The 14,242-nt window shown below is 39.9% G+C and overlaps 1 protein-coding gene across 2 annotated transcripts in view; it reads left to right on the top strand.

The window, feature by feature from the left end:
* Positions 1-14,242, top strand: part of LOC144762883 (uncharacterized) — a 396,549-nt gene that overhangs the window by 215,885 nt on the left and 166,422 nt on the right. The window contains exon 4 of one of the 2 annotated variants that reach the window (XM_078648175.1): positions 12,960-13,078. The exons of the other annotated variant lie outside the window; for it this stretch is intronic. Within the exon in view, the coding sequence (XP_078504301.1) occupies positions 12,960-12,988 (29 nt within the window). The 3' untranslated portion in view covers positions 12,989-13,078. Of the gene's footprint in view, positions 1-12,959; positions 13,079-14,242 lie in introns of those variants that run through there. 2 annotated transcript variants of the gene reach the window in all.

Raw genomic sequence — 14,242 nt, forward strand, 5'->3', positions numbered from 1 at the left:
GCGAAATATTGCAGTGATTAGATTGAGGTTAAGCAAAGGAAGCTTAAAGAGAAAGCAATGGGGGCACAGGTGAAAGTGGCTGAACATCAAGTAGCTCAATTGGAGAATAAAAGTCCGGAAGGTGGTCAGGCAAGAATAAAAGGACATTTGAATAAAGCAAAACTAACGGGTAATTTGGACGAGGCCAAGAAAAAGTTTCCCTGTCACAATTGCGGTAGGTTAGGGCATTGGAAGAAAGAGTGTAAGTTTCCACCAAGAGGTAATCCCGAAAATACATCATTGAATCCGCAGGTGCAGAATGAGGTAATTCAACAGCCATCGCCACAGCAGCAGGTAGTTACCCTACAGAGTCAAGTGCCACAACCACAACTTCCACACAGTGTAAATCTACAGAAATACAGTGCAGAGACAGGATTCTTCGGAGGAGAATAGGTAACAAGATCATCTAGAGTGAATGTGAGTTCTCTGTATTGGCTGAAGGCAGATGGGAGTGAGTCTGATGACAGCTTCTGATGGTGCCTAAGAGAGGGAGAAGAGTGCGTACTTGGCGCAACTCTAGAGGTAGATCGATCTGGTCCTTTTGTGTATGGAAAGGTGAATGATGTAAATGTGACTTTCCTACTGGACACAGGTGCTACCCATTCTACTGTTAGATCAGTAGAAGTTCAAAATCTTCCTCTCTCTGGAGACAGTATCCAAGTTGTAGGTGTAGCAAATAGACAGATTAAAACATCCCTGACAGAACCAGTTGAAGTGGAAATTGAAAATTTCAAAGATATACATTGATTTGTAGTGTGTGATAGTAGTCCTGTTAACCTTCTTGGTAGGGACATACTATGTAAAATGCATTGTGTCATTTACTGTTCACCAGATGGCATTGAGCTTCAACCCCCAGATGAAGCTAGATTGTATAAATGACTATGTCACTGATAGACTCAGAAGGAAATAGTATGTTTCCTGTATTTGACCGAGAAAAGATACCTGGTGAGTTGAAAGAGTCAGTCAAAGAATAAGTGTGGGATTTTATAGGAGAGGATATTGGACTAATGAAAGGAGTGGATCCCGTGAAAGTTTCAGTAAAGGAAGGAGTGAGTTACCCAACCATACCCCAATACAAAATGACAGCAGAAATAATTGAAGGAATAACTCCAGTGATAAAGAAGATGATTGAACAAGGAATTTTGAGAGAAATAGTAAGCAGTCCATGCAATTCACCTATAATGGGATTGAAAAAGCCTAATGGAACATTTAGGATAGTACAGGATTTGAGAAGAATTAATAAAATAGTTGTCCCATGTTGTCCTATTGTACCAAACCCCGCAGTAATTCTGTACCAAATTCCACATGATGCAGAATGGTATACAGTTATTTATCTATGTAATGCATTCTTTACAGTTCCATTATACCCAGATAGCCAACCAATATTTGCTTTCTGGTTTGGAGACCGTATTTTGGCATGGTGCCGAATTCCTCAGGGGTATACTGAGAGTCCCTCCATCTTTAATCAACTGCTAAAGAAATCATTGGAGAGTTTGAACATGCCTGGAAATTCAGTACTGGTTCAATACATTGATGACCTGTTAGTGGCATCAAGAACCAAGGATGCATGTGTTTCAGATACCATTGCACTACTGAACCATTTGGCAGACGGAGGACATAAGGTATCACCATCAAAGTTGCAGTTTTGTTATAAAGAAGTACAGTATTTAGGTCACAAGATTGCCCAAGGAATCAGACAAGTTACCATAGAAAGCATCAGAATGATACAGGGAATGCAACCTCCTAAAACTCAGAAACAGGTGAGAATGTTCCTAGGAATGGTAGGTTACTGTCGATAATTGGATTAGTGGATTTTATCTGATAGCAAAACCATTGTAGAGATTGACAAGAGCAGATGTAAGAGACCAAATTGTGTTGAACCAAACAGAAATGGAAACTTTTGAACGATTAAAAACCAGTCTGTGTGAAGCACCAGCATTGGGAATGCCTGATTATGAGAAAGCGTGTGAACTGTATTGCAGTGAACGAGAGGGATGTGCATTATCAGTTCTAATTCAGAGACATGGAAAACTGAGAAAGCTAATTGCATATTTCTCAGCTGCTTTGGATCCAGTTGCTAAAGCATTGCCAGGATATTTGAAAGCAGTAGCTGCTACAAGCGTGAGTTTAGAACAAAGTGAAGGTATAGTGATGGTATATCCGTTGAGGGTATATGTACCTCATTCAGTGGAGATTCTCCTTACTAGGTCCAGAACACAGTTCCTCACCAATAACAGGATGACAAAGTATAAAAAGGTAATTGTGGGTGCAGATAATGTGACAATTGCACGATGTGTGAATGTAAATCCATCTACTTTGTTACTGGACGTCATGGATGTGGAGGTGAGAAATTAAGTTGATCATAAGTGTTTGGATGTTCTTGAATATTGTACCAAACCAAGACCTGACATTAAAGATGAACCATTACCTGAATCTGATTATGTAATGTTTGTAGATGGTTCATGTTTCAAAACGGATAAGGGTGCTCTGAGTGCTGAATATGCTGTATGTACAGTGGCAGATGTTCTGGAAGCATCTTGTCTGAAAGGAATTCGTTCTGCTCAAATAGCAGAATTGATTGCTTTGATTCGAGCATGTGAACTGGGAAAAGAAATAAGAGTCACCATAGTGACTGACAGTCAGTATGGTTTTCGGGTTGTCCATGATTATGGTCAACTGTGGTCCCAAAGAGGTTATTTAAATTCTACAGGATCCCCCATCAGAAATGCTGAGTTTGTGAAAATGTTGATTGATGCAATCCAGTTACCTGAGAAAATTGCTGTTGTAAAATGTACAGCTCACAAGAAAGGAGATGATTATGTCACCAGAGGCAACCGCTTTGTTGACTCAATTGCTAAGTACTGTGCCAAAAATCTTGCATTTATAAATCAGGACAGAAAAGCTGAACATGTTTCAAGTCCTTTAATGCTAACCACAGTAGTTGAGACTTGGCAGGAAGTAAAACATATGCAGGAGGAAGCAAGTGAGGAAGAGAAAGACATCTGGTTAAAATCAGGATGTAGTTAAAGAGAAGAAGATGAAATTTCGGTTTATAAAGATGAAAGACCAGTAATGCCTGATAACATGATTTCCAATATGGCCCGAATGTACCATGGTCAAGCCCATATTGGGAGGGATGCCATGATTAGGATGTTCAGACAGACATGGTATAATCCTAAATTCAGGATGATCGCTGAGAGCCTTTGTCAGCGATGTCTTGTTTGTCGGCAGTTGTATCCAAGAAGAAAAACAGTTGTGAGTTTGAGAACCATAGGACGGGAGGGAGGTCCCTTTACACAAATGCAATTAGATTTCATCGAGTTGCCACCCTGTAATCGTCTTCGATATGTCCTTGTGATCATTTGTCTATTCTCTCGGTGAGTGGAGGCCTTCCCTGCCAGAAGGAATGATGGAGTGACTGTTGCAAAACTGTTGTTGAGAGAAATCATTCCGCGCTTTGGTTTCCCAGTAACAATTGAAACTGACCATGGAACACATTTCCACAATGAGTTAATGCAGATGATTTGTGAGGCACTGGATATTTGTCAGAAATTGCATTGTGCTTACAGACTGGAGGCTTCCAGGGTGGTTGAACAAGTAAATGTAACCATAAAGAACAGAATTGCAAAAAGGTGTTTGGCCACTGGACTGAAATGGCCTGATGCTTTGCCACTTGTTCTGATGACCCTAAGGAGCATACCTGATAAAAAGACAGGATTAAGTCCACATGAGATTGTGATGGGAAGAGGGATGAGACAAGCATTTGTGCCAGTTGATAAACTATTGACTATTAAAGATGATATCTTACTGGATTACTGCAAAAACCTGTCTGATGTGGTAACTTCTGTGTTCCATTAGGTAGGAACTGAGGCAAACTCGAAAGAAAAACATCCAGCTCATGATCTAGTACCTGGAGATTGGGTTCCGATAAAGGTATACAGGAGAAAAAACTGCTTAGTCCCTCGTTGGCAGAAGCCCAGACAAGTCATTCTGGTTAGCACAACTGCAGTTAAATGTGCTGGAGTAAAAAGATGGGTGCACGCCAGCCACACTATCCGTGTGCCTGAACCTGAAAATCCATAGGACGAAGCAGAAAGTACATCTGACTCAGATTCTGGAGGTGAACCAGATAGAAATCCAGATACTGAAGCTCGACCTATTCGTCGACATCTGGAAATATCAGATGCAAGCTCTACGACTGAAGGAGAGAGTGAAAACAACATAATACCAAATTCTGAAGATCGACCCGAAAGTCGAGATTTGGTAAGGTCTGATACCAGCGTGGACACTGATCAAAGTAAGGACAAAACTGGTAGTCAGATAAGTACTAAAGGACAGTCTGGAAGCTCTGAAAGCAGGAAACGGAATCTCGAAACTGGTGAAAAGGAAATAACTCACGATGAGGATGAGCTTCCAAGTACCAGCTATGGAGAAGTTCCTAACAGAGTGAAAGAACCGACCAAAGAGAAAACAGATTCTGTAAAGAAAACAGATATTATAAAGTTCATCATAAATGAAACTAATGAGAAATCTGAAACTGAATCTGATGACAGTGAGGATGAAACTCAATTGAGGAGAAGCTCAAGAAAGAGAGCTTGGAGAGTGGAATGTAACACTGTTGGACCTGAAATCAAGAAACCACGTAAAGGAGATAATTGGCCTAAGGAAAATGATGGTCTGAGATTTAAGCTGGTTAATAAAGCAAAACCTCAAGAAGATCAAGTAAATGAAATAATCAGTCAAAAGGAGTTGTTGGGTAAAAAGATAGAAATTGTGCAAATGCCAAAAAGAGTAAGAAGACCAAATCAAAAATACAAGTCACCTAAGTGGACATACATTGCTTTGCCTCCAATAAAGGAAGTGAATAGCAGTCAATAAAATGTAAATTGTCAAGTTGGAGAAAAAGGAAGTGAGTGAACTAAAACTCAGAGGAGAGAAAATAAGTACCTAAACTGGGAAACCAAAGTAGGGAAAAGGTGATGGAACAAGGGGGCATATTACCAAGCATAAGCGAAAAATATCGCTAAGCTTGGTTAGCGGCTATATTCATTTCGCCGTGCTTAGCCTATTTTTATCGCTTAGGAGCCTTGCTATTATCAAGGTTTATCTCCTAAGCGATAAAAATCGGCCGAAATGCATGAATATTGCTGAAAAGTCAGCGATATTCATGCATTACCGAGTAAATGCTCTTAGCCATGTTATCCACCTACCATTGGATAACATGGCTAAGAACTGCTCTGGGCAGGCGTTAGCTTTTGGAGATAATCGCGCTTAGCGCGTTTATTTCCAAAAGTTGGTAATAGGAGTTAGCGATGTTAGCGACTGTTTCCAGTCGCTAACATCTTGGCACGCCCACTTTGCATGTCATTAGCGATATATCTCGCTGACATGCAAAGTGGGACCCCAGAAGCTCGCTATCTCCTACTATCTGTCGCTAACTGGTGTTAGCGACAGCTAGGTAATAGGGCGATAAAATTATCGCCGCTTTAGCGGGGAAAATTCCCGCTGAAGCGGCGATAAGGCCCTTGATAATATGCCTCAAGATTTGTTGAAATTATTAGTGGTAAGGACACTTTTTAGTGCAAAAGAGATTTGAAAGAGACAATATAGGGACAGAAAAGATTGTGGAAAGTGCTGTGTAAAAAAGAAATGGCTACTAATGATGTAACAAGAACGAAATGTACAATTTTTAGAAAATGGTGTAGAATGTGGTTAATATGTACAGGATTATTAATGTTGGTATGGTTAATTTTAGCTATTATAATTCCTTTTAGGCCGAATTTTGAACAATCAAAGGCAAATGAGAGTAGGAAAGAAAAGGCCTATGAGTCAAAGGGTGAAATGATGCATGTGTATAGACCTGAAATACATCAAGATAGCTCGATAAGCGACTTCTCGAGAAACAAGTTATTGTCTGAATATGTGAGAACAATGGATGCAAGTGATTGTTACGTCTGTGTGAAATTACCAGCATCTGTATCAGAAGGTGTGACTTATCACCACCTTCCATGAACATATGGGGTTACATGTTGTGTGTTAGCTAGTTTGTTTTATAGAACAGGGAAATTAGAGTATTATTATTCTAATTCTGATGATGTTTTTGCGAAATTAAAAATTGTAGCTGAATTGAATCACATCAAACCTGCAAAGGTTTTTGGAGAACATTTTTGGGAAACACAGAACTGACCCATGATTATGCGTTCAAACATAGTTTGACTTGTAAAATGAGAAATGAGGAGAAAGCCTTTTTGGATATGGTAGAGGAAAGAGGAATCAGTACAAAAGGAGAGAAAAAGCAAAACAATTTAATTCTACAATGTGGACATTTGAGGATGATAATATAGAAGGACATAATGTGAATGTGGCTATAAATATAGATACACCATTATTAGGGAAAATATGTATTTGAAGAGACAACACTATGTATGATAATTATTTTGTGGGCGCAAGTCAATGTGAAGATACATACATTATAAAAGGGGGTTGGGGATTAAAAGGAGGTAACGATCCAGTTTTCCCTGGAATTTATTATTTATGTGGGAACAAAGCTTATTATAGATTGCCTGATCACTGGTATGGGTCCTGTTATATAGTTCTGGTCTTTCCTAAACTTTCCCATGTAGATAGAGGAACTAATGGAATTCACAAGATAGGTAAATCTTTAAGTCGTAGAAGAAGGGAAAGTGTAATAGACATAATAGGTGATGTTTTTGGAGCAATGATACCAGCAATGGGTATATCCTTTAATGCAAACAGAATTCGGAAATTGTCAACGATAGTAGATCGTTTGTCAACAGATACTGCAGGGGGATTTCTAATGGTGAATACAGAAATGGTTGCTATGAGAACTATGGTGATGCAAAATCAACTTGCTCATTATATAATTCTGGCAAAAGTGGAATTTTGGAGGTACAACATTGTTGTACATACATACCTGATAAAAGTCAAAACATTTAAAGATATATTATAAATCTTGCAGAATTGCATAAAGAAATTATACAACTGGAGGTTGACGGTGTTCTTGAGAAGCTTGGTAGAAGTTTTTTACGCTGTTAAAAAATGGTTTTATGAAATAGGTAGATCCATAATAGGGAAAATATTAATTCCAGTAACACTAATAATAGTGATATTTTTTAGTCTTAAGATTAGGTTGTAAACTTAGAAAAAGAAGAAACCTTAACAAGTCTATAAAAAAAGAATTTGAAGAAAGACAAGAAAGAGAACGTGAAAAGGGGGACATTGAAATGGAGTTTAAAGAAAAACTTTATCAAGATAGAAAGAAACTGGAAGAAACTAGAGTATAACTTATACTAATTAAAAGAATTGGAAACTTGTTATGAGAAAAATGTATGACATTTTTGGGTGTTATTTGGTGATAAATCACCAAAGGGGGGAGTTGATGGAGCGAGGGTGAAAACAAACATTTTTGTATACCCCTCTCGAAGTCTTCTTCCCATAACTGTAATATGTATTAATTGTGTGGTTTTGAAATCAACCAACGTGGAATAGAATGCACACACACAAATACCCGTGGGATACTAATTTGCTTGTGTTGTGAATCATAAGTTATTAATTGAGCGAAATTGTCATACTAATATAGTACGCAAATGTCATAATCTAACAAAACCCCATGCATGCTAGCTTTCTATATGCCTTATTGTGGCAGAAATGATGGAGAATGGTAAGAAAACAACGCATAAATGTTGCTAAAAAGCTAGGTAATAACTAACAGGCTTACCTTAGAATGGGGGAGGTACACAGAAGGGTTATATTTCAAAATCTAACGTTTAATTGTGTTTGTTTCTATAATAGTTCCCATTATGGCCCATGCGGCCTAGTCAAAGATGGAAGGTTTGCGAGACTCCGAGAATATATTTTAATACGCATGCGCGACTAAGCTCGAGAGATGTGCAAGCAGTCTGTGCCTGTGCAGCGTGGGTCAACGTCAGCGTGGCCTGGAAGTGTAGAAGGGTGCCAAAATGTGTATGACCTCGTCGTGAGCCTGAGAACTTCTCCCCAAGTGACAATTTAAAGGACACAAGTAAAAAAAATACAAGGATGAACAATTGGAACCTTATTATTGATTGTAATGATGACTTGGCGGAAATATGGACAATGAGCAGATGAGGTGATGCTCATCCACCCCTTACATGGACCAATGAGAGTGAGCGACGACCCTAAAAGTTCCACATTTTAGATAGATAGTTAGGGAAAAGGGTATAAAAGAGGACGTTTGGAAATAAGAAAAAAAGCTTGCTTTGGATTTTATTTTCGCACCATGACATGCTGCCGGACTGAACTATTTTTTTGGTGCAAAGACTTTGACATTTTTCTTGTCTTTAACTTTTGATGGGTGCGGAGTCCAGATGGGTGGTGAACAACAAGAAAGAATACAGAGGCGGTTTTTGGGAACTTACCTGTGCTAACTCTGATGTCCATTTACTGAAATCTTGGTAATATGGTTTTGACTTATTTTTTGGAACTATTCTGCTAATAAATGTAAACTGTTTGAATTTAATTTTTCTGTTTCTCTAGGTTATTAAAATGTTTTAATGATTATTGAATTAAGGCTAAATAAGAAAATAAGATAAGGTCATGCTAGGAGATTAAGAGTCTAAATAAAAATTAGACAAATGGAGAATTAAGCTGGTCTTGTTGTCCATTAGTTAACTTTTACTAGCTGATCCATTGACCAAATGGTGGGGTGTTTTAATGTTTCTTAAGGATACAACCATGGTAACTTTGATAAACTGCAGATGTATATAGTGTATAAAATTTTAGAATGAAATAAGACGCTCCGCTAAAATCCAGCATCTCCTCCTCTAGTCTTCACTAATCTTGGGAGCAGAGTGATTTGTGTATATGAATGACTTGCGGTGTTATGGGCCCAACTGACTGGTTTGGAGTCGCGCTGGATCAGTCTCGACTTAATTTATTGAGTGTGTACAGCATGCATTGCCCTAGTTTGTACAACAAATGCTCCGCTCTCTACCCTCTGATAAGCCTAACTGCTCACTCACACTGCCAGACTTCGAGGCACCAAGGTGGTCGCTTTATGGCTCTAGTGATGTAACCACGACTTCACTTCTGGTTTTAAGATGAAGCCAGCACCACCTGATGTAATCTTCCCATTTTCTGCTTATGTCACTACTACTATATTTCATATGTTCATTTGAGCGCACATTTCATATTTATTAACGCATGTAGCATTTGCTAGTCTTTGCACATGTATACATATAACATTTGTTTTATTATAGTTTGACAGGTCATCAATAATTCATATATATATATGATTTATACTGCTTTATAGATTTCAGAGAAGGCACAACAAAATGTTAATTTTTGTGACATCTTTCAATGTGAGGCTTGCCCTTTTTAAAATAATGAGAAGTGTATTTAAGCTGGGTACAGAGAAGTGGAAGACCTAGAGGAAATCTTCGACTTATTAGTAAGTGGCATTGTGGGGCTCAACGTAGACTCTGTTCTACCCTGGAAGTGACTTCTAGAGGCTCATACAAGCACCACTCCAGCACATTGACAATCGTTTGTTCTGGACAGCGTCCATGCCCTCAGACAAGAAGCCAAAAATGTAATTGGTCATGCTAGTGTGCAGAGGTCTAATTTAGGATCTTTTCATATGAAATAATCAATTCTACGGAACTAGGAGATGGGAAAGTGGTCAGACACCTACTGTAGAACTAACCATCAGAAAGACAGTTCTCTGATGGATACCTCTAACTGCAGATTTTTCACCTTTACAATAGATACCATAGCACCTGGGGCCAGATGTAGGTATCCAAATACCGGTCGGTAACGGCCGAAAATACTGATTTTCGGCCGTTACCGACCGGTATTTGGATACTGAGATGTAGGGCATGAAAAAATACAGATTCAGTAATTTTACCGAATCGGTAAATTTACCGATTCGGTAAATTTACCGATTCTGCAAATTTACCGATTCGGTAAAATTACTGAATCTGTATTTTGAAATGTAGGTAGCACTGTAAACAGTGCTACAGGGCTTTAAGGATTCGTTATTTACCACCAACTATTAGTTGGTGGTAAATAACAAATTCCTATGTAAATGCAAATATGTGCATTTACACCTGTGCCTTAGTCAAGGGTGGCAGGGTGTCACATGCCCTAAGGGCATGTATGTGTGCCACATGGCACACAAGCACTAATCAGGGGTGCAACAGGGTGTCAAAGTGACACCCTGCCACCCTTGACTATTTCACAATTTTACCGAATCGGTATTTACCGATTCGGTAATTGACATTCATTCCTACGGGCCTCCAGGCCCATAGGCATGAATGGCAATTACCGAATCGGTAAATACCGATTCGGTAATTACCGAATCTTAACGATTCGGTAAAAAATACCGAATAATTACCTACATAGGTTTTACCGATTCTAAAATACCGAATCGGTAAAATTCAGTATTTTAGAATTGGTAACATTTTTTTACCTACATCTAGCCCTAACTGCCTTGGTGGTGGGTCTGTGCAATGGCTCAGACAAAAAAGTCCTGCATGATCAAATGTCCAAAATGCCCTTCCCATTGGATCTGATTTTCAAGGCACTAGTGCTTCGTTAATGTGCACACTGCTGACCACTTTGCAGTCTGACAAATATCCAGGAATGGCACTCTGAGTGTCAACACAGTGGTAGACGCCTCGGCCCTGGGGGAATTGGCCCTCAACCCTTGTGGAGGCGTTTTCTTGACCATCACATAGCATATCTTAAGGTAAAGGACTATCTAATTGGACAAAGTTCAAGTCTTTTTCCGCACTGCCTTACCCTTTGCCGCGAAGAACTCCACAAAGAGTTGATCATTATTCAACAGAATTTGGTATGATCAATGAAAAAACAGAGGGCTCTTTTGGGGTCCATGTGATGAAGTCCCTCTTCCTTGTTTGAGGGGTGAGGTGGGGCAAAAAACACTGAAAGACTTCTACACAGGAGAGGTCTGCCGCTGATCAAATTGCACTCAAGCAACCACCACTACAGATCTTTTGCAGTCTCCTCAAAACATGGATGGAATCCAACAAGTCCAACTAGTGCTGGACCCACTAAGATTTCAGATCCCACATCTGCTATGGCAGTGCTCTGGAAGCAGCGGGCCAGATATCAAGAAGCCTCCGAGACATTGGAGCGAAGCTGAAACATCGGGATCAATCATAGTCTGAATTTCCAGGACTCACTGATGTTTATGAAAGATCCAAAAACACACTATATCCAGGATGGCCCCGGAGAAAGGGAGCTTCTGCGATGGAGTCTAGCGTGAATTTGACAAGTTGATATTGAACCCCAGCGACGTAAGGAGGTTTGCCGTTGGCTGGAGGTGCTCCAAGACAGACTGTGTCGAGTCTGCCATCAACAGCCAGTCGACGCAGTGGGAGAAGACTGGTATACCCCTAAACTATGCAGATGAGCAGCAACCACTGCCATTGCCTAATGATGTGTAAGAAAAGTAGGGTTACCCAGAGCTACCTTAAAACAACGTGCCACCTCTATGTCTACAGGCAGGAACAAAGCTTGTACTTTTTTCTTTACCTCACATGAAGGCAACTGTAGATCTAAGACCTCGGCTGTTTGCATAACTACCCAAGCTAATGAGGCCGATTCTTCTGAGTTAAGTGAAGTATCGAGCTCATTGCTATCTTGTAGGTCCATATAAAATGTAACATCATACTGTGGGAGCTGCATCAAGGCAAAGACACTGTTCTATCAGAATCTGTGTGTATGGGGCCGGCAATAAAGGTACTGAGCTTGAGGGTGGCTTTGGCCGAGGCTGAGAGGGATTCGGCATGGAGTTGGATAGTGCTGTGGAATCAACATCCTGCATTGGCAGGGAATGGAGTGGACTGAGGCGCTGGTCGATATATGAGCTCTGCAACCGAAGCTGAACAGGAAGACAGGGTTGGGGTTGACACGCAGGCAGTAATCCGGAAGCAGGTCTCCATTGATCCATGGGAGGAAAAGCGGCGCAACATAGGGAGACATTTGGGTACGGATATGGAGCATGACCTCGTTAAATGCCTAAACCTGCTACAGCTTTGCCGATAGACCTGGGAATTTGGGGCGCAGGCTGTGGAAGCAGTTCCCCAGAGAAGGACTGGGAACGAGACTGCAGGGCACCTTGACATCCTCGTGTCTTCCCAGATCGAGAGTGTCGAGGCTGGGACGAGGCCCCCTTGCTCTTCATTTTTTTCATTGATTTTGACTTACCTGAGGACTTGGACCTAGACAATGACCTGACTCACAGGAACCGCCTTTATATGACTTCTAACTGTGTTTGGCAAGGTGGAATTTGGTTTCGCTTTCTCAGTTCATTTTGTGGGTGCATTAGGGAACCCTGCTTGCACAACTTGGATATATGTTTCTCGACCCCAAATACCAGCGAGGCAATGCATCTACCACAGACATTTGCTTGTGACAATCTCTACAAAGTTTAAGCCCTGTAGATTTAGGGGTGGATATGTTCCCTTGTACACCGGAAGAACATTTTTAGAAAAAAGGCCTTGTCAAAGAGCAGGAAAAAAAGTTGGAGCTAGCTCTGGACCTGCATACTAAAGCACAGAAAGGAATGGATGTCAGCGCAGTGGGGTGGCATCTATATGTGGTCCCAGTTGTCACTTCCAGGGTGGAGTAGAGGGAGGTGGAGCAGCATGCAGGAGTTATGCTGAAAAATCTTCCGGAACCAGCCTGGCGCCTGGAGATATTCTATAAGTGCAGAATCTGCTGTTCAAATCAGTCAGATGGGAGGGGTTGGAGTATAGAGAAAAGAGAATTCCGGTTTTTGAACCATTTTTAAAATTCTTTTTATGATTCATTTTCATTGCCACAGTTTTGTTCATTGTTATAGTTCAAACGAACAAGTCACTTATCTTCGTTAATGGTTTTTCTGGTGGTTACAGGATCTACATGTGGATGCCTCACCTTCTGAATATCCCAGTGTTCCAGCATTCCACAGAAACTTTTCTTGACAGCTCTCCCACGTCAATAAGGGTGTCACAATGCCCATAGCTCTGCACGCAGCACCGTCGGACGTCATGGGACCATAAGAAGCCCCCATCGGCGTGCTGTTGGTGGTTTTCACCCCTTTTTTTCTTGCCTTCGAGGTGTACGGCTGAAACTAACATCACAAAATCAATCACAGATTCTCAACTTTAAATCACAGATATAGAAAAAAAACATAGGTTTCAGACATGTTATAGTTAGGATTTAGCATTTAAAAAACCTTAGAAATTCACTGAAAAAACCATTGAAATTCCTCTGTTATAGTTAGTTGTACTAACTATAACTCGCGGGCCCAAATCCACTGCTGATGATGTCACATATTACATCATTCATGACATGGTCAGTGACATTACTGCTGACATCACTGATAACATCTTTAATGACATCACTGATGACATCATCCAGTGAATGTGGTTTGGTTCAATATTTAAATAAGTATTATATATATAGCAATCTGCATTGAAGACTGAGTGGATGTATAAGTGTCTGGATGGAGGATTTAGTAGCACTGTGATTGATTGTCTAAGTGACTCATTTAAAGTGTCTCACTAAATATATGGGGTAGTGATTAAACTGTGTGAATATCTGTTTCACTGTATCTCTTGTTGTGTAAACTACTACATAAGTTGGTTACTAGCTATGTGAAAGTCTATATTAGTTATTAATTAGTTACGGTTGTATGGGAGAGTGAATGTGTGTGTGGTTGGTTGGGTGGGAGGTGTGTGACTGTCCAACGATCTGTAAATAGTTGATTTAGTAGGTATAAGAGGTTAAGACTGCACGTGGAAACACTTGTTTGGGTGAGTGAATCTCTTTATGGATGTGGTGATGAGTAAATATATTTCTAAATGATACATATCCAACAAAGTAGAAATATAAAAGACAGTGTATGTGACAGTTGTTTTTATAAATAAGTATACATAAGACTCAGTAATTGTATGAGTGACTATCGAAAACCATATACTTGTAATAGTGATTTTATAACACACTAAGTATGAGTTACTATCTATATGAATTAATAAAGTGGTGTTTGTATTAGTGTGTAGCTTAGTAAATGTAAGTATGATCAATTATTTGCATAAGTGAGTAGGATGACTGCATAAGTAAATAGGATGTGTCTGGTGTGTAATGTTGATGTAGGTGTATAAGTATATTTGATAATGTTTTATTGATCTTTGTT

This window comes from Lissotriton helveticus, chromosome 6, assembly GCF_964261635.1.
Source record: "Lissotriton helveticus chromosome 6, aLisHel1.1, whole genome shotgun sequence".
NCBI classification, from domain to species: Eukaryota; Metazoa; Chordata; class Amphibia; order Caudata; family Salamandridae; genus Lissotriton; species Lissotriton helveticus.